Source organism: Lissotriton vulgaris, chromosome 5, assembly GCF_964263255.1.
Source record: "Lissotriton vulgaris chromosome 5, aLisVul1.2, whole genome shotgun sequence".
Taxonomy (NCBI): Eukaryota; Metazoa; Chordata; class Amphibia; order Caudata; family Salamandridae; genus Lissotriton; species Lissotriton vulgaris.
In genome coordinates this window covers 265,314,296-265,339,846 of record NC_141693.1, presented here as the reverse complement: position 1 = coordinate 265,339,846, position 25,551 = coordinate 265,314,296, and the positions used below count along the sequence as shown (strand labels likewise).

Sequence of the window (25,551 nt, the reverse complement as noted above, 5' to 3'; positions counted from 1 at the left end):
CCTAGACCAGGGAATTGAACCAGTCATTCATTCGTTCATTTGATTTGCAGTCTGTCTAGAAGTCTACTAGGTAGTTTTTATATGCCTGTTCAAAATGATTCTGTAGATAATATGCCTATTCTTGGTGTGTGTGTATTGAGGCCCATCTTCTGTTACAATAAGGCTGGAAGTGAGTCATATGAGTTTCCTAATCTCGTTGAGATACTTGGGAGAGAATAATAAACTTTTTCTAGAAATAGAATCCGCTCTAGGTCTGATTTTCAGGTCTTGGTCCTGTTAATACTTTTTCAAAGTTTAGCCTTGATTTGACATGGTTAACTCTGGCCAACTTGATTTAAAGGCCTAAGATGACAACTGTGTTATGGTACAACATGTGATGGAAAACTGTTTTGAGCATGACCTTTGAAACTTTAAGGGGCCATCCATTGTAGAACGTGCTATTTAGCCAGCTGTGTATCTCTAACAATCTCCAACAACAGCCATTCCACAATGTTGCCGTGTTTGGGAGGTCTGCATGGGTTTTAAAATAAATCTATTATGGCATCCTTCACAGTGTGGTCTCTTTCTTCATCCAAAGATCATAATTTTAAGTTTTGTAGCAGCTTCAGGGTATAATAGACATTTTGTAAAATGTAATGCTTATGAGTGTACACTGACTTTTATTGAGTGTAATGGATTATTGATTATTTTTCTAAAACCAAGCTTCATATCACCTGCCATTAGTTAGGCCATAACTGCATGTCCACAATTAACCACTCAAGGAAACTATGGAGTCTCGTCTAAGCAATGAAGTCTGACACTTGGAATTCAAATTCTGGCCAATGGGTGGAACATGCAGCATCACCTTTAAAACTGTTACTACTGCCTTGCTTTAAAGAATGTAGAAAACTTCTGTAGCTAAATTACATTGTCCCACCTTAGAGTGCAAATAATGCTGAAACAACGTAGACCATTATTCGCTAGATCAATCTAGAGAAGTAAGAATACAACATATAAAAAATGCCTGCTCACAGATACTTTCCACAGATCATTTATTACCATTTTAGGCCCATTTGGCCTCTTAAGCAACAACTCCTACACCAAGTTCTGTATCTCTGAATTTTGTCTATTTAGCCCATTGTTTTTCTCTGTCTCGTGTGCACTCTAAAACATATCATCAGTCATCTTTCTTTAAAGTTTACTTATTTCAGGTTGCTCAGTGTCTGGCATACAGAGCTATCACCTTGCAGGTTGTAATAAGTTTTAAAATAGTTATCAGTATGCAAAGTCATCAATACATGGTCATAAGAATAAGGCACAAAGAGTTGTCACAATACAGCTAGCAAGGTTATCAATATGTAGGATTCCCAGTAATCACATGCACTGTTACCCAGGATCGTTAATACGTGGAACGCCATGTTATCAAAATGTGGCATGCTTCTTTATCATTAAGTGCCATGCTGAGGTCTCAGCATACCGGTTTATCCACCCAAGGGTGTACACGTTTTTAAATGTGCCATGAGATAATCTCACATATATAGAGGAGCTCGTCCTACACGTCCTATCTCCGTGTAGACCATAGTGGCTCAGGAAGAAGGGTCAGACAACCTGCTCTTGGTTTTAAGATTAGAAGACTGGTCAATGGTCTGGCAACTCATCCTTGCGCCCTCCAAGCAGATAGGTGGTCTAGATTTGCCCCAGGTTAGGTGCTTCATAGGCCAGTTAGACGCTGAGGAGCTGTTGCTATATGGGTACAGATTTCTATTTACCAGAATCGCCCATCACCCAAGTGAATATCAGAGGAAGCGGATAAATCTGAGAAATCATATATCCTATAGTTCAGCCAAACAGATATTGTACCACCAACACCCCTGCTATTAATAAGGAAAGAAGAGAACAGACGGCCTACCTGGCAATATATTTCTGGTAAATATTAACATCCTCGATGACCGCTGGTTTGTCTGTGGGCAGTCCGTTCCTATTGAAAAACACACGGAGGGGCTGGTTAGATTACACCATAAGCCACCATTCCGCCACCCGAACACCCGCCCGCCCCCGGTTGTCAAGGTTAAATTATAAACCTTTAAAAAGAGCATGCCCAGTACCCACTGCCAATCTGCCTGTGAAGCCCTTGGTGTACAGGGAAATTCATTAGTCTCTCATGGACAACTGGACTAATCATTGGTTAAGGCACCAAGGGGTCCAGTGGCATGGATTCAAAGATATGGGCTCAGTTATACAGTATCTGCAACTGGGGCTGGAGATACCATGTATACACTGTGGCTTTTTGGAAATAATAGAATTTATTGCATAAAAGGGTTGTAACTTGTTCATCCCAATAGGAGCCGAATGAAGTCACCGCATGGCACACCTACGCGCAATGATGACTAATAAAAAAAAAAGACACTTATCAAAATGGAGACCAAACCAGGACAGGGCATTCTGGAAGGAGGCAAAACTTTGGAAAGGCTGAGGGCTTAAAGGTCTCAGAACGTGTCAGCAGGGGATTGAAAGGGTGGCTGTCCTGTTTGTTCAACTCCTTAGGCAATGTAGCTTCCCCAGCACTTCCGTGAATGTTTCTTCCCCTCAAATGTTCAGGCGGCGGCCCTGTTTTTTTCCCAACTTTTCAGGCATTAGATTATCTCTGTGTACCTGTTAACACTTTCTTGAAGTAGGTTTTAGCTCACCTCTTCTGGGGGAGTGTACCACTCTGTCTCACCTCTCTAAGTGCTTCTGAAAGAAACCTCATTGTATCTCACCACTTTTGAGGTAATGTCCCTCTCTCTTTACAGGAGGTATTCCTGCTCTGTTACCTCTTTGGTTAACCTCTCACCACTTACCTCCCTTTCACCTTTTCAGACGGCAGTGTCTTTCTCTCTTTTTCAAGGGGAAGCCTTACTCTCTACCATCTCATCATGTGGTACCTTGAGATATGTTTCCAGCTGGTGGTTTCTATAATCTTTTTAAAAGTTATCGTTGTTCAGTAAAGAATCCTCTGAAATTAGGCACTCCCTCAAACCTGCTCAATAAGTATTTTAGTATTCGTTTATTCAACCTGCTGTAGCAGGGAACAGCTTTGTCCTGTATCATGATGAAATGTGTTTCTTTTATCTCTTCAGCAGGGGCATTCCATTTCTCACCTCTTCAGAAAGCAGTTTCTCTCTAAGCTCTACAGGGAGTACTTTGTCTCACCTGTTTAGAGAGCGTCTGTCTCTTTCACCAACGCAGGAAGTTGCCCTCTTCGATCTTTTCAGGTAGTAGTTTCCATTTAGTTTAAGCTCTTACGGCTGTAGTCCATTTCTCTCACTTATTCAGTAGGTGTTCTCACTGTCTCTTGCACGAATTCAGGAAGCAGTCGTTCTCAATCACCTCTACATAAGTCCGTTTCTCTCTCCTGCCCCTATAGAATGCATTCAGCTAATCTTTTCAGGGGGCACCCTCAATTCTCTCACCTCCTCAAGAGACACATTCCCAAACCACAACAGGAAGCAGTGTGACTTGAACTTCTCGGGAGGTTGTTTCTCTCATAAAGCTAGCCCCAATTCCTCTCGTCTCCTTTGGAGAAGTTTCTTACTCACCTCTGTATGAGTTAGTTTCGCTTTAGTCAATCTGTTTATCTCTCTCTCTCTCTCTTCCTCTTCTGGAGCAAGCTTCACACTTTCTGCTGCATCGTCTGGTCACAAATTCACAATCCATTACGTATTAAGTTCACTTCCTCTCACCTAATTGCAGTAGGCTCTCCCTCATCTCTTTGGGCAGTAGTTTCGTCTCTCCTCTTCAGAGGTAATATTGCTCTGTTCCATGTCTTTAAGAGGTGGTTAATCAAACGCTTCTCCAGGTGGCAATTTTACACTGACCTATCGGGATGTAGTTTTTCTTGCCTCTTCAGTGTGCAGCCTCACCTTCTACCACCATTTATGCTTAAGTTTATGACTTGCCTCTTTAGACGGAATCTAACGTTCTGAGGAAAGCTTCTTGCCACCCCACCGGCAGGTAGTGCCTCCTTCTCGAACACTTCAACGAGGAAGTGATGCTTTTGACACCTCATTTTGAGATAGGTTGTCTTTGGAGTTTGCTTTTTGGGAGTATAACCTCTTCATGTAACCTCCACCAATTGAACTATCGATTTGTGCTTTTCTGTGTGTTTGACCCATCTTTCTGTTATTTCCCAATTTGTTTAGGCAGGCTTAGCCTGCTTTCCCCTAGAGGGCCTTACTTTTCCCTACCACTAGTTTTAATTTCACAGTCTAGTGACTATGGCTCTCATTAAACAATACTGGGGGACCAGATTTTTCCAGTAGTGGTGAAATAACAAGAATTCCAAGTTGTGGAGGAATAACATGCGAGAATCAGACTAACTGTGCACATTTCTGCATATTTCTCATAAGTATTCCACTAGGTGACTTTGTCAACTTTCAGCAGATGAAACCCATGTTTGGAATACCACCCCCTAGTGGTTTTCCAGCTAACCTGATCATTCTGATGGGACCGGTTACTTCTGTGACCTGGCCCATTGGAATTAACAGACCTCTTGTAATGAAGGCATAATAGTAGATATTTTTGTTTCTCGGCTCCTACAGTTTGAAAGTGGTATAGAAGAATATCTTGTGCGGCCAATACTTGAATGGGGGGAATGAACTGCATTGCGAGGAGCAGGATGTTTGACACATTCATTATTAAATAATGACATTTTAGGCGTATTTGCTGTATGACTGAGAGTGTGTTATCATTTTATTGTTCTGGGCTGTGGGTCGGTTGTCCTCTTCAGGATGGAACTTTATAGTATCACACCTGGGACATTATTGTTAGAGGAGGTGCTTAGAGGAATCATTGCTGTCTTAGGGATGACATTATGTGGTATAATTATTGTGCATGCCAGATGGGTTTTGTGATATCGGTGCTTAGGGTAGAATCTTGAAGAATTTGTGCTAAGAAGTTAGGGCTTGTAACATCAGTTCAGTCCAGGGGGAGTATGGGGAGTTAGTTATACTTGAAGTGATGCAGATATCTACAAATCTGCTTATTAGAATTGGGGAAAATTGTATTGTTCTGCATTGCTATGTTTCCAATGGCTCAAGCCTTCCAGATTTAACCCTTGGAAAATGCCTCCGTAGTTTAATAGTCAACAAAACTGTAAACTCTATGAATAACCCAAAAAAAGGGTAACAGAGTAGGACACAAATCAGGATGAAACTGTTGACATAAATTACTGAAAGTGACCTTCAGTACATGTCTCTACCATCAGATCACACCACTAGGCCTGGTGCTGTCCTTGTCATGTGGTGTACAAAACTTTAATCGCAATAACGCTTATGTAGGACAACTCCCAACCTGTTGACAAAGCAGTGGAGATTAAAAAAAATGTAACAAAGCCCAACTGTGGAAGCCCATGCAACCCAATGTTATACTTGAGAGCCAAGGTTTACAGACGGTTCTCCTGAAGGTTACATAACATTTGAATTGATCGAAACATGTCAACCTTTGGTCTTCTCAACATGAATCCTTGGTATTAGACTGGTGACATGTATGAAGTTACTGACGTATCTCTATAGCCTCACATCCTGCTGTGTCTATAGGAGTCATCATTTTTTCATTCCCTGCAAGTCCTTCCTTTGTTTTGATTTCATTGTTGACCTATGTTTTAAGTTGGGTGTGAAAGAAAGGGCAAAGTACATGCTTAAAAACCAGCCTTCTGCTGTGATTGCTTACTTTCTGTGAGCTTGGAAACTGTTTCCGGCTGCTGCTCTAGATGTACAAGAACTACGAGTCCAGGAAGCTTGCTCCCCATGTTGTGCCTGGCAAGTATGGGGAGGGCTTTCCCCCTGCTGCTGCTGGAGAGGAGCCAGTAGTTCTTCGATTATGAACAGAATATGTATGTGTAGTGCCCAGACTACACCTATTCTGTGTAGCAGAGACGCTGACACAGGTCATGCTGTAATGTTTCTGTAGGGGATGTGTAAACTGTTGCTGCTAGATACTGTGTCCCTGTGCAGGCTTCCGTGCTGAACTGGTCCCGGTGCTGTATCAGTTGTATGTGAAAGACCCTTCCACTTGAGTCATGCCTCACCTCCTCGATGTATGGATGAAGTATACATTGTTGCTGATTGCGCAGTAATTGTTGCTTATGTGGAAGACACTTGTAAAGTTTTTCTATGTTCCTCGGTGTGGGCAAAGCATCGAGTGCTGGTGTTTGGGCCTTACGTGTGAGCGAGAAGCTTGCTTTCCTGCTGCCCTTGTTGCGACGCTCAAGTAAAAATGGAAAATGTGTACTGTTGTTGCTCCTGATTTTCATGTATGTGTGAAAGAGCAGTTAATTATGACACTGGTTATGCTGTACCTGCTTTGTGTGAGGGATGCTTGCACTTCTGGTGAAGCTTGCACTGCTGCTGCTCGTGCTGTACATGTCATGTGTGCGAGGGAAGCTTGCCCTGCTGCTGCACGTGCTGTACCTGTTCTGTGAATAAATGGAAGACTTCAGTTTTTAGTGCATCCAAAGGGACACCTCTCACACAAATGGTTAGAGATAAAAAAGAACAAAATATCGATTTTTTTTTTAAACAAACTTGGAAACATAAACAGATGTTAGCCACTTTAAGGAGATGTAATCCGAGGACGCACCCTGGGCGTGTGGCTGTGGTTAGAGAACTTATATTAATTAGCATGTTTGTCTGACCTCAAATCATTCAAAACTGAAAGCATCAGCGAACTGGCGCCCAGTGAAGACGAGACATGCACGGGGTGAGCGCATAACGCACCCATCCATTATGCAAGCCTACAGATAGTCCTGGCTGTGTTGAATGGGAAGGATGGGGCCAGGGCAGAGGACCGGCCTGGCACATGCATGAATAGATTTATACATGTAAAGTATTTAGATGGCATAATAAGATACCCGGCCATGTTAGTTCTATAAACCCACACTAACAGCAAAGTGTGCAATATATAAATACGTCTACCATAAAATATCAGAATAGAATATAGTGCTTTGTGAGATAATGGTGTAAAATCGTATTTCAGCTCATCATCTCAGTATGAAAAGAGCAGAGATGATGTAACCGTCCCTGACACGATGTGTAGATGTAAAATTCATGTGAGACTTCTACATCATACTCCGTCTTCTGAATATAACACCAGTGAGAAGAGATTTGAGTCTTACAAACCTCTTATACTTCCTGCTTTAATGCACTGTGGGTTCTCTTCGAGTACCCATTGGTGCTAAATGATTGACAGCCTCCTGCACGAGCCTAAGGTGCGGCACACTTGACGTCTACCTGGGACATTCTCGTCCCGGCGTTAGAGCTGGGTTCAGATGTCACAGTGTGATTATATTTAGGGGTGGTGTAATTGCGGACAACAATACTTAGTATGCTCTGATCAATGAGATTACAAGCTTAGAAATTTTAGTGTTTGAAGTGCAATAGGTACTTTCACAATATCAAGGGTAGGAAGCTCCAATGTCTATGCTCAATGTGCATTCGCTGTTGTTTCATGCCTAATTGCCTCAATATATATGGAGTATGAGTAAAGTCATGCTGTATAAAAATGACAAATTCCTGATGTTTGTCATAGATTCTTGAAAACAATCAGATTAGCAACAAATGAGCGCAATAGTCTCAACCCTACAAAAAGTCAAACTAAACATAACATTTAATTTCAAAGGCTGAATAGCTCAATAAATGGATTGAGAAAAGGATTCACAATTTTAATAATACACTTTAACACGATTTACTTGGACAAGGCCCTGTGGTAATTTACTAACTGAATTCTGATGCCTTTTCAAAACTCAGCACCTACCTACATGTTTCGATCAATTGTTCCCCTTTCATTTATCTTCTTTTGAATAGAAGTCCACATACCACTCTCAAATATAGATATGTACAACATTTTCAGATAAGTGAAAAAAACGTATGTGGGTATCGCTTGCCTTCCATTAGGTACAATAATTTCCATGACTAAGGGATTCGCTGGATATCAATGGATTTTTTTAATCATTGTACAGTCTCGCAAAGGTACACATTCTAGCCCATATGAACTACTTATTGATGATGTGGTTGATCTTAAAACTGGACTTCTTATATAATCAAACTCAATTTACATCTTTTATAATATTCAGCCCATAAAATTGTTTGCATTGTATGCTCTCTCCTTTTCAGAAGGACTTTCAAACACCCAGATAGAATTAAACAGCATTAGTTTCATTAAATATTAAGCTTGCTTACCCACTTCTGCTACTGGCTTTGCTGTTTAGGGAGCAGTACAGCATCAATAAACTTTAATTCTTTATTAGAACCTCCCCTGTGCACACAATTTACACAAAGGTTACCTTTGTAGGCAATATTACTAAATATGACTCCTACGATTTGTAGCTACCAGTTTGTGACAGAACATTTATTTAGATCCTTAACTTCCACATTTTTTGAAGAAAAATAAGCACTACAAGTTTTTGAAATCTTCAGATTGGTTACCCCAGTATTTGAAACGACAATCCCTTCAATATTGTTTCCAGCAAACCGCCACAACCAGAATTCTACACAATCTGAAATGTATGATCTTAAAAATGGAAGTAGCTCACATAAAATAGTGCTACAAGTTAGAAAATAGTATCAGAAAACAAACCTTGAAGTCGGGCTCTGATTGCACTAATATAGTTAATATGCCAATGGTAATGCTGGTAATTTTTAAATATATTGTAAAACTGATGCTTCATTTATTTTTTGTGAAGTTGGACTGCCCACACGGAGTGTAATATTCCCAGCCAACCTTCATTCCGAGTAATACACTGTAGCAAGTGCCTCGTGGTCCCTTCCCACTCCCCACCATAAAACTAGGGTGATGTGATTAGAAGAATTGCTGATTGGTGAGTGGTTGCTGAGTGAACATGCCCTCAACCTCCCCCTACCTCCAGTCCTCCCACATCCCAAGGAAAATGCACAGGAAGGAAGCAAGGGATGTCTTACTTGACTGTAGAAACGGTTCCGGTGGTGATGGAGTCCGTCTTCGAGAAGGCAGACTTCAGGTACTCTGGGGTGTTAAATGACAGCGAGGCTGTCTGCTCTGCGGTGACCAGTGGTGTGCTAGGACTGCTGACTAGAGGAGCAGGAGTCAGATTAGGAACCACTGCAGCCGATTTCACTGGGGTAATTTTTGGGATGCTGCGCACGTCATATTTCGAAGGTCGCCCCACTTTGCCAGTCTTGAAAGCAATGGCACCGCCCATGTCCTGCACCCCCTCTCCCGGCTTGAATAGGTGGAGGTATTTGACGTTCTCCAGGTCATACTTGGAAGGTTTTTTGTAGGTATTGCCATTCTGTGGCCTGAGGGTTTCACCAGTCTTCAGCTTCTGAATGAAGAAGTCATACTTGGAGGCCCGCGACATCAGACTTTGCATCTGAGCGGTGCCTGAGGAGGGTAGGGGCAAGATAGTAGCCTTGGGCTCTGACCCTGGCGCCCTGCCATGCTGATGGATGATGCCGTCCCTGGCATGGGCTAACTTGGAGTTCAGCTCCTCACACTTGGCTCCCTGTGGGGGCCAGCCCAACTGTTCCCCCGCCTTCAGTTTCCGGATATACTCTTCATACTTGGAGAACCTTGCCCGCTTGCTGATGGCATCCTCTGCGGGGAGGGAGGCAGTGCCGCTCTCTGAGGTAGGTGTGTTGAGTTTGTCGAAGCTCACCTTCCTGCAGATTTCATCCTTGATGCTCTGGTCGCTGTACCCAAAGATTCCCAGGAACTCGTGCATGGTGGAGGTCGCGTAGTCGTTCAGCGAGGAAGCTGCAGTGAGAGAATGGTTACAGATTTAGAAATAAATCGCCTACTCTTTCCTCACTGTGATCTACGGGCGCCTAGTGCACTTGTTAGGTTTTACGACTCAAATTAATTTGTTTAAAAAAAAAAATGTAATTAATACCAGGGTAAAATAAAAGGAGTTCATCAATGCCAGGAAAATCAATTTCCTAAATGTTCTTGCCGATGGCTTTTCAGTACATTAAACCAAGTTTTCATAACCGTTCCTGCGAGTGCAGCCTGCCCTATGCACAGAAAAAGCCATTTTATTCGACATGAGAAGCCTCTTTTTGAGGGGGATGAAGGTGCAAGAGAGAACCACAGGGAGTGGGCACATTAGCAAGAGCCAGCAGGGGCATCAAACACATCAGGTGTCTGCATGTGAACAGCAGCAAATAGCAAAAGAAACGTGCTGTGTAGAAAAAGCCAGAGAACAGTGGTGTGGGTGCGAGCTACATAGGCACCAAGGGTGTGAATGTTGGCATCACAGAGAAGAGGGCTGCAGACAGGCAGGACACATGCGTGGGGTTCGCAAAGGGGCATTGTACATAACAGAGGTCGGTACCATAACATTAGAAAGCAGGTGGCGTATGTGGCATCCCAGTGTTGTGCGTGGCAGCATCAGTGATGCAAGTGGTGCGCGCATGGGCTTCAGAGACACCAGTAGAGTGAATACTGGCCTGCGTGAAGGGGAGGATAGAAGTGCTTGAAAATGCTACTGAAGGTGAAGGAGGAATGTTGCAATCTCCCATCCCTGCCATGGTTGCACGCAGAACCTTCACAGCTGGTCATCAGAAGGCAGACATAACCAGGGATAACTATCAGCCCACAGAGAAACCACTCGAGCTAATAAGGTTCCACGGAGGTAACCCCTTTAACACCAATAGCACAGCACACAACACTCATAGGCAACATACAAACGTGACCTTGTGTATGTCATAGCCCCATCACTAACCTGCCTTGGGTTTCCCTATGCAGTGCTCAACTCCTCAGGCTTAGGGGACAGCTAGCCCTCTGCCAATGTATGTGCCTGGTCAGGGGTTAAGTCGTCTGTCACTCTAACCTTAATTTTGTTCCAGAGGTTGGTCTCCGTTATCCCTTGATGATCATTTAATTATATGGCCGGGCATAATGGGGCTATGGATGCTGGTGACATTTATCACTAACAACTATCATGTCAGCAGTAATTGGCTTGTGCTTAGACTGTGCCAACACCATTGGCTTGTGCTTAGACTATGCCAACTCTATCTTTCTGGCGCTCCCCAAAGGGGACTTGGCAACACTACAGATGGTACAAAATGCAGCAGCCAGGCTGACCTTAAAAGCAGCCCTCTTTTGAAGAAGCTTCGAAGGCTACCAAAAAGCAACAAATGCAATTCAAAACAATTCAAGGGTATTAATGGTATAGCCCTCTTATTTGTGTCGAAGATAATATCTAGGTATCCGTATTCACATAGTCTACGGTCGACCACAGTGAATCGTTGAAGTTCTGAGATTTTAAAAACGTCGATGTGGAGTGTGCAGGTTTTCTACTCTGGCTTCCTCGGAGTAGAAGTCGCTCCCACTGTATCTTCCAGACTGGATCCTCCCCTTCAGGAAAACTTTGAAGACCTGGCTGGTGTAAACAAGCCTTCTCTTGCTAGGGTTTAACTTGTGTTATTGGACCATCAGACTAATTAGACCTCTTGCTTCCCTCCTGCATTTTCATGACCTTCATAATTTTATCACCATGAAACCTTTGGTTGTGCATGTGCTCTATAAATTCTTTTAACATATACTATAACAGCAGAGTAGGTGGTGGTTCGAGTGCAGGCCAATTCAACTCCACTATGGGCGCAGTAGATCGATAGTTCCCTGCTGCCTTGCACAAAAGGTCTGCCGTGAATATCTTGCATCTCATTAAGAGAGATGGGGCCGATATAGATACACTGCATTGGAGACTGTGCTTGTCCCCAGAGGAGCATTCCTCCTTTTTGACATGTGTGCAACACACATAGCTTTGGGAGATTTGTTCTTCAGTGCTTAATTTGTCAAACTGTAGGTGCAGGGGCTAAAAGGTTTTGTTAGGAGCATCCGGCTTGCACTTCTGATTACCAAAGCTGACTACATTGATTCCTCCTCTTTGCTCTTTCTTTCCACCCTATACTCCCTGTCTCTTTATTTCATTTAGACGTTCATCCTTTCTCCCTTTGTCACAGTTTCCCTATTTTTCTTCTCCTCATTCTCCCTCCTTTTTATGCCTCACTCTCATTCTGGGTCAGATGCTGATGATTTAAAAAAAAAAAAACGGTCCCCAACAAATGCTGCTGATGACTCGACTAATTCCTGGAAATTCAGCAGTAAATAACACCCACTCACAGACAAATCTTTGTGAATCGGCCTTTTAGAGCTCTGTAACTTTGCCCAAGTAAACTTAGAAGTGGAAGAACCTGTTGTGTTAAAGAAGACGCGTGGGCAGTGGTTTACTCACTTAGAACAAGGACACATAGGACATATATACTCTCTAGAAAGTAGAGACCATGGAGAGGCGGAATGAGGATTCAGAAACATGTTTGGGGTCTCGCATTGAAAACATGTTGTCTATCACACTGCACACTCTGAATCTTGCACACCCATTCAGCATATCACTCAAATAGGCTTAAAAAGCCAATTTGAACATATGGAGCACCGAGTCTTTTAAGCCTCCATACCCTTGAGATTACTTCACTCACAATAAAATAGGCCGTGCAGGGGCAGTAACATGCATGTCAGTACAGACCCTGCTTTCATCTAAGGGGAGATCTAGAGACTCTGCCTGTCGCGCCTACTACACAGTAATGATGGGAGACCAAGAAACCTCCAGTCACACTTCTCTTTACTGAGGCCATTACCACCTGATCATACCGAGGCCAACCTCGCCTCACAGAGTCAATTTACTAATTTTTGTGGCAGAGAAAGGTCTCCTGCTTGGCTTTGGAGAGCGTGTACCCCTGACAGTGATAATATTCATAATTACAAGGGAGGTGTTCTACCTCCCTATGCTAGGGAGAAGTGCCTACTGGGCGCTCCTACATTTTAAAGTGATCTGCCAGTCTCCTGCAACCGGGTCCTTCGTCCAGCCACGCGGGACATGAAAGTGCGTTTAGTTTGGCATATGTAGAGGACACATGTATGAAGCATGTGGCACAGCTGCCCTTGGGAACAGTGGGGTCTAGTTTGTATTTGGGACATTCAAGTGGTGCACAGAATGTATGGATGGATGGAAAGGAGAAGAAAGAGATGTGAATTTCCGAGCTCGACCCTAAACGTTACAAGGATCCCCTGTAGTGAGTTAGACTGAGGAATGTTAAGGAGAAGATACAGAGGGTGCCTAGGAAACTATAGTTTCCCTCTGCTCTTTCCAAGCCCTTTATCCATATTTAAGGGCTAGCCCTCACAGGGTAACAGGTGGCTACGTAGGGCAATATTCCTTGCTTTTGTGCCTTTGTTTTAGTTTCTCCTGCCTGGGCATTTCCAGGTCCATCCTACCTTCCTGTTCACACCCTGCAACAAAGGACTAGGATGCACAAGGCTGGTTTGGGGTCGTTCTGCCCATTCCATTAAGTCTTAGAGCTGACTGCTGAAATATACATCTACTGTCTGCAACTCTAGTTCAAAAAAGAAGAAAGGATAAGGAAGAAAAATAGAAAGATAGGGAAACAGAGAAATCTTGGCACACTTGCTGGAAATTTCTAATTGATTCCAGGGGCTCTACACCAGTGAAATGATAAACGCGCTGGGTCCTGGGTTGGGATGTACACTCCAAAATCATCTTACCAGGTCTGGAATCAGAAATCTTGGGTCTTTACTTTGGACTTTCAGGAAAAGCTACCTCTACTCTGCTTCGAGAGAGAGAGAGAGAGACGACCAGCTGCTCAGGGGCAACATATACGGTTTATTGTACGAGGGAGACAGTGCTCAGAAGGGGGCTCGGGTAGGAACTGAGTTTGGGACTAGCCAAAGATGTCTTCTGTGTACTAGGGATGAGAAAGGATCTACACCACTCTGGCAGGGTGAGGCCAGGGAGCTCCTAAGGGTTTCACCAGAGCATGACCAGGTGATTCACCTCAGTAGATGGGAGGGTACTTGGGAACTCAAGTCTGTCTAAGATTTCCAGCGACATCTGAGCACTGTGAGGTGTTGGCACAAATTGAACTCTAGTCTGGGGACAAAATAAGGGACAATCCAATGAGCCAGAGGGAGCCAAGTTGTCACCGGGGGTGGTACATCACTTTTGGGTGGTTTGTGGCAGGCCCTGAGGAAGTCTCCCACGCTGCAAGATACACCAAGGCGCAAGCGTTTATTTCCCCCAGTTGCCTCCTCAAGTGGCTCTGATACTTCCTTTGCTCACCTAAGACAAGTACTCGAAAAAGGAGGGGTGCTGAACGTCATCTGTACACCAGTTCGCCAGGCCGGAAGTGAGATTCCTGCTCACTGAACAACAGGGGCCATGTGGCCCACAACTCGCTAGCTGTTTGGTCCCCAACCTACAAAAGGCACAGCCTGCACCATGAACATGGGGGAGCGAGGCCCAAATCAACACAAAAGTGGAAATAGCTGAAACGAGCCACCTGCAAAGAAGGTCACCCTCCAAGAAAGTCTAAGCCCCACACGAACTAGTGCAGGGAGCCCGAGCGTAAAGGGGAGACTGTGGCACGCACGTTTCACACAAAGTTGCCCAACGGGAGCAACTGTGGCTACCTCTACTAATCACTGAAGAGTAGTGTTACTTGTCACCTTTTGATTTATTGCTTCTGGAGCATTTATTCACAGATTTCCATAGTATGTTATTTAGTAAAGTACTTGCGCAGCCGGATATTCCATTATTGACTTGTGTTAATTAATGGAGCTCTGACTCTAATCCCACATCAACTTGCGGAGTAAGCCTTGGGCTTCTTAGCTTCGGTGGCCTGAGTGTCAAATGCTACAGGGGTGTACTTGGTGCTTCGTTTTGAGCCCAATAGTAGGGTTCAGCCCCAGGACACCAGTAGTAAATGGCTTCGATTTACACAATCTTCGCCCAGTAACCCCTTCCCACCAGGGCATTCCTAAGTCAGTTGCCACACTATGTATTTTCCAAAAGCATAAGGTCGTTCACCCCGTCATCAACTTCAGTATATTTCCAGGTGACCATGGATGTCTTGATCTACTGTATGACCATTGGTATCTCAAGGTGCATAGCTTACATAGATCACATAAAAAGAAAGTCCCTCTGCACTCTGATTAATTCTGTTTCAAAGTTGATGGGTGCTCACCTTTAGAACTGGTAACCACAGTAGCTCCAATATCCCAGTCTGGTTAAAAATGGGCATCCCAGGATTTCCCAAAGAGTACAAGACATCTCTGCAGTAGATCCCCTAAACTATATTGCACTCAACAACATCCCGGTGGGGCTTTGGCTGGCATACTGTAGTACCACAGTTGGTGGCTCAGACTGCCCTTCACAGGTAGATTCCTGAATGGACAAAGCTGTTTTTTGGTAGATTTTTAATTGGCCCAGGCTGTCCTTGCTTAGATGATCAATGAGGGCACTGAGTGTCTGTATCCAGCACATCGTAGGTGGCTACAACTGTCCAGCGAGGTGAAAGGTCTTGCTCGATGGCTTATTTTATGTTCTTTACTTACATTTCTTGGTGCCTTAAGTTATCTGATTGGCTCAGGATTTCCTGTCATACTAGATCACAGGGTGGGCCAAGCTGTCCTGTTCTTGTGGCTGCCTCGGTAGCTCAATCTATTTAGATCACAGATCAGATTCTTCTGAGGGTCAGGTTGTCCATCTGTGGTAGGGCCGTGGCTAGCTGAGGTTGCTCTACTGTGACATTCCTTAATGGTTCAGTCTGTTCCTTGGGTGGATCAGACTAACTTTATCTGGTACAGTTTTATATGGAGCAACACAATCAATATATGTTTCTTCTTTTTCATACTCCTCTTTCCTGTACTTGACATTATGAAGTATTTGCCATGCTCATCCCTACGCACTAGCACAACGGCTACAAAGAAAAACAGAGATATTCATCAGCTTATTCTTGCTAATGGTGAATGGCACAAGGCTTTGACTCCCGGCCTTAATATTTGAAAATAGAGTAAATCTGCAAAATAATTACAAATAAGTGTGCCTTTGGATATTTAGGAACCGCCATGTGCCATTCACCAGCAGCAGGGAAAAGGTGGCCATTTTCTACAAAAAACCCTTTGTAGTAAGGTTATACAGCCCTGGTAGATCCATGGGGGTTCAAGCTGCCCTTCTCTGGCAGATCACAAGATTGCTCGGAGTGTGTAGCTGCTCTAGTTGAGTTGTAGTTCACAAAGTCTGTCTCTGGCATTTTCCAGTGTGGGATAGGTTGACTGACTCTGCTAGATCTCTGAATGGTTCAAGCGGTTCCGATTATTCCCAGAGTGGCCAAAATTGCTCTGCGCTGGTAGATCCCTTGGTGCCTCAAGGTGAGCAGCTCTAGTGGATGCCTATTGTAGATATTTATGGCTGGAGCACAAACATATCCCTGTATGGGAGCTGGCAACAGGATGGCTCAGGCTTCTGTCATTGCTTGCCAAGTACAGGGTGCCTGGGGATGTGAATAAGTGAGGTATGCCTTTGCGCAATGAAGTATCTATCATGTCCCAATCGTCTAGAACCAGAAATGGCTTGGACTAACCTCAAACAGTGGGCTATATGTGGAGGACACTGAAAGAGGATGAACTATGAGGTTAACAATATGAACTTTAGAGTCGATGCAGGGCGGCTGCTAATTCCTTCTCACTGCCATAAAGACTTTTGTCAGGGACTATGGCGACCTATCTACCTTCTAGAGAATCCCCAAACCACCTCCCAATTTTCTGCATCCAAGTTAAAGTTTACAGTAAGCAAAGTAGAAAAGGTAGGTCCGCTACCCCAAAGTGTTTTCCACCACAATCAGAGCTTCAGACACCTCAAGATATATTCAAGGGGCCTGCTGCAAACCAGTGTATCAAATTGTTAATGCTCTGCCTCTTGCGGACATCATCTGTATGAATTTATCAGATCTGTTAACATGTCTTGTCAACCAATTCCATGAACATATCAGCCACGGTTCAGTGTGCGCTCTCCACATACTAGCAGAGATCAATGTGGCCAAGAATGTCGGCTAAGGCCCAGAAAGTCACTACTGCCACTTAGATGTCAGCCATGCTGCCATTCTTCTGCCTGGGTGTGCATCTGTAAACTGTTTGGCAAAGGAATGTATTATTTGCCTGTAATACTGCCTGTCCACATTCCTATATATTACTCGTTCACATCCTTGTTTGAATACGGCTAAATAAAAGGAAAGGATCTTGGACCTTAAATACACTTGGCAGTGTACAGTTCTGCTGCTAATTTATAAAATGTTATACCCACTCTTAGTGCACTAATAATGTCATATAAGCTATGAAAGTTGCTGTGCATTAGATTTTCTAAAGCATATTTAGTGAGTACTGGCCTTGCCTTGGCGTGGATGTGAATGACTGAAAGATACCAAGCTGGATAAGGAAAATCTTTCCTACCTGTAACCATGAGCTGGCAGTATGGGTCTACTGAGGCTTCATATGCGGTGCATAATTCTGCTAAGTACTGCCAGGCTCGGAAAATTGCAAGTTGTTTACATCGAAGTTTTTCTATTTGGGTGTTGGCTTCCTGTGCCATTAGATTGACTCATCCCTATGTCATCGTGAAGTTCACAATGCACTGTGACACAATCTTCACTTTAGATGTCTTTTCTGCCATTTCAACTCAGAACGAGATTTTATTGCGCAAGTGGAGAACAAAGAATATATCTATGGTAAAGGTCGCTAAATTATTATTCTCCAGTATGCTCACTAACTCCAGTTAGGAAGGATAATTTATAGATCCATATACGGTTGACAATTGAATAGTGAGCTGTAGGTACCTTAGAAGAGGCTCAAAGGGCGCTTCAAAGTTGTCTGGTCAACTGCGTGCCAACTGTTTCCTACAACTCCAGGCCATGTCTGGGGAAGACATGGACCGATTTACAAGCAGAAGTTCAGACGTCAAAAAGTGAGCATTGGTCAATAGGACTTTTGGGGTTTGTACCCCTCTCCTGAAGGACAGCGGTCCATTATATCTTACAAAACAGCGTCTGAAGTACCATATGAGCCACTTTGATACCCCTGATGAAATAGCATGCTAGAATTTACATGCAGCGCAAACGGGTAGGATTGAAATAGAAGTAACTTGATTTCAAAAGGCTGCCTATGGACTCTGACTCATAGAACTCTTTCAAGCTTCCAATGAATAAAGAAGTATGTACCATTTACGCTCTATACAAGTCTACAGAGTACCCATTTCTGGGTGTTTGTCAAGATGGATTACAATGTTACCCTCATTAACCTCTACAACCACAACAATGCTATATTTATTCATCAGTGGCAAATGCTGCATTGATCTGAACTCCCCAGTTTTCTTTTTCGAAATGAAACTAGGGGCATTGTTTTTTATGTTCAACCACCTTTCAAGCGTTGCTAAGTTTGGAGGGTAGCAAATGATTTTGTGAATAAGTAGCTAGAAATAACTACTTGGAGTAAAGCTCGAGTTGACGTTGAGCAGCCAAGATGAATAGTGATGTATGCCTAGTTTCAAGTATTTCTATTGTACATCTAGCCATTGCAACCAGAAATAGAGATATTTATATTCCTGCTGACGTGGTGTATGGAGGGAAGGTTACACTCATGTAAAGGATTTGCGTTCAATCTTGCCTGTCTGAGGCCTGTGGGAAAGGGTGTAGTACTCCCTCCTACCCCCCCCCCACCCCCAGCCTTATTGTAGGTTGATGATTCTATGGTGTATAATTCTGCAATCAGTAAGAGTTTCAACTTTTAGGCAGGCTGATTACTACAGGTCTGCTAAAATTCTATTTTGGAAACATATGGTCTTTTGGGACGAGTTGCCTTTGGCCCTTGTTGTGACTATCTCTGGTTTTACGGAGTTGAGAGCTTCAAGTATATATTTACTAAGCAGTAAACCATTTCTAAACACCATGGTAAGAACATTTAGCATTCACCCTAAATCCACTGGCTTTAAACGGAGCTAGTTTTTTCAGAAGGGATGCTGAAGTCATCTGTTGGAACATCATATAGGCATCCCACCGTATGCCAAATACATGGCACAATGTGAACCTGACCCACCATACGTCCAACTTTTTGAGACATTCAGTATCTAACAATCTTGTCCCAGAATTATTTGCGTTGAGCTGCTTTTTTTAATGAAGCTGGGAAAGGTGTACTTTTTATCTACGTTAATTTATTTATTTTATTTATTTAGAACGTTTTATATAGCGCAAACATGATCCCGAAGGATATTAGAGCGCTTTACAATAATGGGCTAAACTCACTCATCTCCACTTCGCTCAAAGTTTAAAATGCATACGATTTGGCATAAATCAGGGGCAAGGAATATAAGTGGCTCTCATTCTGGTGCATTACAGCCTATAGCCTTAAGCAGTCACTTGGGTCCCTTTTACTTGGACAGGTTTAAGTCACAAGTGATTGGGAAGGAGCTTCCTGTCAAACACAAGAAAAGGACGCACAGCCTTCTAAGACTGAGCATAAATTTTGTTTGGAAAATACATTATTTATAAGCACAAGGAGTCATTCAAAATCTTTTGTTAACAAACCGAAGCAACTTCCGGAGCTTTCACACTAACAACTGTAGATTCCCTCTTAGTAGTTACAAAATTAAATCTATTGGCTACAAAAGTCAACCCTGCTAAGCTACAGTCCGGGTTCTTCTCCAGGGTTTTGCCGAATAGGCACAAGTCCTATAAAAAGAAGAGGGGGGACTGGCAATATGCAAATGACCTCATGAAAAGCAGAGCTCGCACGTTTCCTACGTTCAGTCCAAGTTTTTACTTTGTATTCTGGAACTTGTAGTCCTGCTTATCCCATTAGAAAATGCGCAAATTTGTGTTTTAAAGTCACAGGAGGGATTGCACTTAGGATAATACTGCTTACACGGACGGTTTCCTTTTTTACCACGCCCCAAGTTCTTGGCAGGGGGGGCGGCGTCCACTCTGTGAAAAGAGTGGTGGGACGCAGTCCATCCGCGTGGACCCCCGACTCGAGCCCTGCCCTAACCCCACGTGAATCTCCCCAAAACCTAATGATGAGGAGCTATAGGGGGCACCTGGCTCCGTTGTACGTGGTACACTGCTGCCTCTCAGACCTTTCATCCACTGCCCCTCCAGCCTGGAGGTGACTATGAGCGCTCATCGCCTAGGGCTGACGGGGTCTGAGATTACTGTGTTGTGCTGGGGGGTGTCTCCGCTTCTCCTGTGAGGCTGGGGGCCTCTGTGCTCACAGAGTGGGGCTGGGGGTGTCTCCGCTTCTCCTGTGAGGCTGGGGGCCTCTGTGCTCACAGAGTGGGGCTGGGGGTGTCTCCGCTTTTCCTGTGAGGCTGGGGGCCTCTGTGCTCACAGAGTGGGGCTGGGGGTGTCTCCGCTTTTCCTGTGAGACTGGGGGCCTCTGTGCTCACAGAGTGGGGCTGGGGGTGTCTCCGCTTTTCCTGTGAGGCTGGGGGCCTCTGTGCTCACAGAGTGGGGCTGGGGGTGTCTCCGCTTTTCCTGTGAGGCTGGGGGCCTTTGTGCTCACAGAGTGGGGCTGGGGGTGTCTCCGCTTTTCCTGTGAGGCTGGGGGCCTCTGTGCTCACAGAGTGGGGCTGGGGGTGTCTCCGCTTTTCCTGTGAGGCTGGGGGCCTTTGTGCTCACAGAGTGGGGCTGGGGGTGTCTCCGCTTTTCCTGTGAGGCTGGGGGCCTCTGTGCTCACAGAGTGGGGCTGGGGGTGTCTCCGCTTTTCCTGTGAGGCTGGGGGCCTCTGTGCTCACAGAGTGGGGCTGGGGGTGTCTCCGCTTTTCCTGTGAGGCTGGGGGCCTCTGTGCTCACAGAGTGGGGCTGGGGGTGTCTCCGCTTTTCCTGTGAGGCTGGGGGCCTTTGTGCTCACAGAGTGGGGCTGGGGGTGTCTCCGCTTTTCCTGTGAGGCTGGGGGCCTTTGTGCTCACAGAGTGGGGCTGGGGGTGTCTCCGCTTTTCCTGTGAGGCTGGGGGCCTCTGTGCTCACAGAGTGGGGCTGGGGGTGTCTCCGCTTTTCCTGTGAGGCTGGGGGCCTTTGTGCTCACAGAGTAGGGCTGGGGGTGTCTCCGGTTTTCCTGTGAGGCTGGGGGCCTCTGTGCTCACAGAGTGGGGCTGGGGGTGTCTCCGCTTTTCCTGTGAGGCTGGGGGCCTCTGTGCTCACAGAGTGGGGCTGGGGGTGTCTCCGCTTTTCCTGTGAGGCTGGGGGCCTCTGTGCTCACAGAGTGGGGCTGGGGGTGTCTCCGCTTTTCCTGTGAGGCTGGGGGCCTCTGTGCTCACAGAGTGGGGCTGGGGAGGCTGGGGGCCTCTGTGCTCACAGAGTGGGGCTGGGGGTGTCTCCGCTTTTCTTGTGAGGCTGGGGGCCTCTGTGCTCACAGAGTGGGGCTGGGGGTGTCTCCGCTTTTCCTGTGAGGCTGGGGGCCTCTGTGCTCACAGAGTGGGGCTGGGGGTGTCTCCGCTTTTCCTGTGAGGCTGGGGGCACCTGTGCTCACAGAGTGGGGCTGGGGGTGGATGTGCTCACCGTGTGTGGGGCTGTGCTAACCTTGGGCTGGAAGAGAAGGGCTTCCCTATCACAGCAACTGAAGGTCACATTTCTTTTCATTGATCTCGCAATGTTTGTTAATTACTCTGTCACTGATGTGGCAAAGGATAATTAAACAGTTCTGTTTATATCTTAGATGCATAATTATGTGCCCTGTCAGTAAGCTTGTTGGCAGAGACTCCCCACCCTCCTTTCCCCAGAGAGGAGCAGACAACTCAACCAAGACACCCATGCTCAGGGGTAATGAAGGACGCTCGGGTGACTAACAGTGTCAACTATGCAGATTCGGGCCCTGGGCTGGGGGAATGGGCAGATACACCTCAGCTCTCGGAGTCACAGCTGTCAGCAAGGCTCCTCAAGCCTCGGCTCTAGCACTTTAAACCCCTCTTCTTCCTCCAAGGACTGCACCTGCGGTATTCTGGAGCCACATTCCACCGTGCTTCCTTCCTACAATGTCAGCAATTGCGGATTCTACAGCGTCCACAGCTTTGGTGCTTCTTGCCTACATGAGCGGTTCCTGGACAAACGCAACTACTCACCCTTCACTCCGTGGCATTGTGCTTTCAAAGGCAGCCAGTGGGTACATCACTACAGTACCAAACTGGCAAGAGGTCTCTCTTTAACAAGGTCAGTTCCGAGAGCATTCTACCCTCTCACTTAGGGGTGGATTGGAAAGCTTTCAGCAGTGCTGCAGGAAGTCGTGAGTACCCTGGTCGAATGTCCCTTGCACATCCCTCCATACTGGGAGTAGGAGCAGTAGAGAGGTGTTTTTAACAAGCCAACATTGTTTTAATGGTGATTGGGAGAGATGTGATGCAGGTTTCATATTTAAGGATGACAACAAGGAGCCTCGCTAACTCCTACAGGGGAGGCAGCCTTAAACCAGCAATGGACCAGTCTCTGAGCTTTTTATTGCAAGTGATCTGTTTGACGTTAGCTTGAATGTGTTAGTTATCAGCCCATCCGGATCCTTAGTCCTTGGATTTCTAGCTCGTAGAGTGTCACCATGATGATGCTAGAGGCCCTAGTCCAGGACTACCTGCCTACAAGGGCTGCACCTATACAAACTTCGAGTATGGAGTGTTATATCTACATGGCAATTCCTGCCCTATTCTACAACCTCATTCAGAGCCGGACTTGCAACCTACAAAGCACCATTTTAGAGCTCCATCCCCTTTCCTGCTTGTCTAGGTTGTGTCTTTCATTGGCTTCTAGCCCTCCTGCTCCTCTGGTTACTCTCAATTCCCCTACGTGCTGTTCTAGATAACTTAACTATAACTACCAGTCTCTCCTATGAATGCCTCACGTGACCATGGGCATGGGCTAAGGCTCTCCTCTTCCTGTTGTATCACCTCAGCAGATTATTTATGCTATGACTTCTATCTTTGACTGTGTATTTAGACGAAAAATACATGATCTACTCAAGCTTAGGCTTTCTGTTCTAATGCGCATTCTGCACACCTTTTCCGTCCATGCAGATCAATCTGCTCGGACCACATACAACTGCACTTCTAAGATCTCGTATGTCCAGGAGGGCTTGGCTCTGGTACTGGTCACTAATCAAATCTTGTATGGCTTAACACTTTCCAGAAGCAGGGTTTTTTTTAGCAGATATTTGGCTTTTGCCCTAGGCTCATTAAGAACCTCTTTTTGTTCTGCTACACCACAGAATTCCATGAGTAAACTCACTGACATCCTGTTGTCTAATTTAATCAGCAACTTCGTAGGTATAATAGTTGCATTTATAGAAAAGTCTAATTTCTCCATGACTCCTCTCCTGTTCACCACCACTATGCTCAAGCTCAAAACATCACCATCCCTATGTCAGCTGCACAGACCATCATCCATAATTTCTCTATCCCAATTTGCCCTGTTGACTTTTCACCACTGCTTAAGCGTTATCTGCTGCCTCCTCTGTTCTCTCTTCATTTTCATTCATCTTATATGCCCAATACTGGCCAGGATTGGTAAGGTCTTGGTGAAACTTTCATCTATTACTTTAGCCTCCCCAAAATGTTTTTATGCCACACTTGGTGTCGATATAGAACAGTGGCGTTAGCTCTACTTCGCCTCTTGTGCTGTGTTCAAAATGTCTCCAACAAGAAGGTTTCTTACCTGAAGGTGTGAGGCTGGCTGGCTTGACCACTGCCTCCCCCGGTGCCGTCATGCTCTCCTCCTTGGCAATGGCTCCATTTGAATCCCTGCTCCCAACACAGTTGCCGCCCTGAGACCCCTGAGGAGCTGCTGGGTCATCTGCATTGTCCTCATCATCACTGCAGCCCTTTGGTTGTACCATGTATACCCCTTCAGGGGGTGCCTCGCTATTTTCGGTCTTCCTTCGGCCCAGGTGCTCATCCGTGTACTCTCCATTCACCCACCTCTCAATAACTTCCCTTCTGCGTTTGTCCTCATCTAATCTCTGCACAATATTGAGTCCTTCCAAGAGTGTTGTCTCGAGGGGCTGCTGTTTCTCACAGCTCTCTGGCAACCTGGGGTCTGCATCCAATGTCACGTCAGACCCTATGTCTGAACAAACCTGGCGGCTCAGCTTGGCACAGATGGCATTGACTTTCAGGCCACCTTTACGCCTAGCAGCCATCTTAGATTTTCCTGAGGTTGTGTCAGTGCATATGGTTCTTTCACCTGTAAACAGAAAAAAGAGAGGTAACATAGTTTGTTTGTTAATTGAATGGGACACTAAAATGTAGCCTTCTATCCACTTCACATCGCAAAGCTATCAGGTGCTCAGGGTCACTACGGATGGGATATTCCATGACTAGTAATGCAAGGCCCTCTAGTACACACACAGCCTGTACTCCTGAGCACTGTACAAGTCACACTCTGTACTTCAAACCCAATGTCAACCATTATCTGTACTTCAAGGTTCCTACTATTCATGGTACCACGTTCAGGGTCTTGTTAGCGAAGACCTGCAATCAGAGTACATTGACATGTGCTCCAGTGATCTTCTATCCACAGCCTGTATTGCAAGGACCGCAACTACCCAATAACTCTGTGGGTACACTTACTACACACAGACTGGACTACCGGATTACACACTAACCACAGCATGTCCTCCTAAACCAGTTCTCCAATGCCTCCACCTAATCACCTAATCATGGCCTATACTCAAGGCACCCTGCTGTTGATGACATATAAATTTTAAGTCAACCTAATAACAATGACCTATATTTCAAGGTCCTGCCCCACCCATGGCCATGGATGCCTTCTCTTTCCAACGATCTTTACTCAATATCACTGTGCTATATGAATTCCTATAATCCACTGCATAAACTGCAAGGCTAACTATGACCTACTGTTGGTATTCCCAACCCACCCCACCACAGCCCACATCTGTCTTAAAGGAGCGTACTACAGACATTTTATGTAGCAGATACCCCTGCAATGCTTCTAAAAGTCTACTCTCTATAACAATCTACTGCACCTTATAGACTTGGGAACTCTATACATAAAGTGAAAGGTGAGAGCTCTGTGCACCAGCAGTCGATACAAGGCAAACAGTCTTTTGACATTTTTGATCGTGTGCAATATACCAAGGAGGGACCAAAAACTGGCCAACTTTCTCATCCCGCTATGGCTCGCCTTTTTCAACATCACAAGCGGGCAAATTAGATTCCTGCAAAAAAGCTACACGTCTGCAAAAGGACAAGGCCATCAGGAGCAGCCCACAAACCAGCTCACTGAGAAATGTTCAACATTTACAGACGCGCACACCTAACATGGCCAGCCAGGAACGGAGCTCTGTGCGAAAAGGCGCAATATGTGCGGAACAGTGAAACTCCATAAACTTACTCAACTCTGCCAAACGGACCAGATAAATGTAACTCATCACAGAATAGCCAGAGTTCTAGCAGTGTGTCCAGGGAGTGAGGGTCCTGCTAGTAAGACTGGCGTATCCTCAAGTCTTTCCTTCAACAAAGGTAATCAATGCTTCAAATGCTTGGCACCCTCCGTCAAAAAAGAGTATAGTGGTTAATCTCAGGACAATATGTTGTCAGAGAGTATTAGAACTACGATCCATTCCTTGTTAGATAAAAGAAATGTGTTAAACAGGGGCTCACTTCCCATGGGAAATTAACATCTTATTCAATAAAATCATGGTTGGGGCGCAAAGCTCAGT

The 25,551-nt window shown here is 45.1% G+C and overlaps 1 protein-coding gene across 12 annotated transcripts in view; it reads right to left on the bottom strand.

Annotated features, from left to right (window-relative positions):
- Window positions 1–25,551, bottom strand: part of CASZ1 (castor zinc finger 1) — a 197,562-nt gene that overhangs the window by 73,987 nt on the left and 98,024 nt on the right. For 5 of the 12 annotated variants that reach the window (XM_086921333.1, XM_086921334.1, XM_086921326.1 and 2 more), the window contains exons 2-5: window positions 23,526–24,053; window positions 8,934–9,747; window positions 6,317–6,433; window positions 1,889–1,957 (exon numbers count right to left, since the gene is read on the bottom strand). In XM_086921333.1, coding sequence (XP_086777459.1) covers window positions 1,889–1,957; window positions 6,317–6,433; window positions 8,934–9,747; window positions 23,526–24,053 — 1,528 coding nt within the window. The remainder of the gene's footprint in view (window positions 1–1,888; window positions 1,958–6,316; window positions 6,434–8,933; window positions 9,748–23,525; window positions 24,054–25,551) is intronic. The other 7 variants (XM_086921337.1, XM_086921331.1, XM_086921338.1 and 4 more) reach the window with 3 other exon arrangements.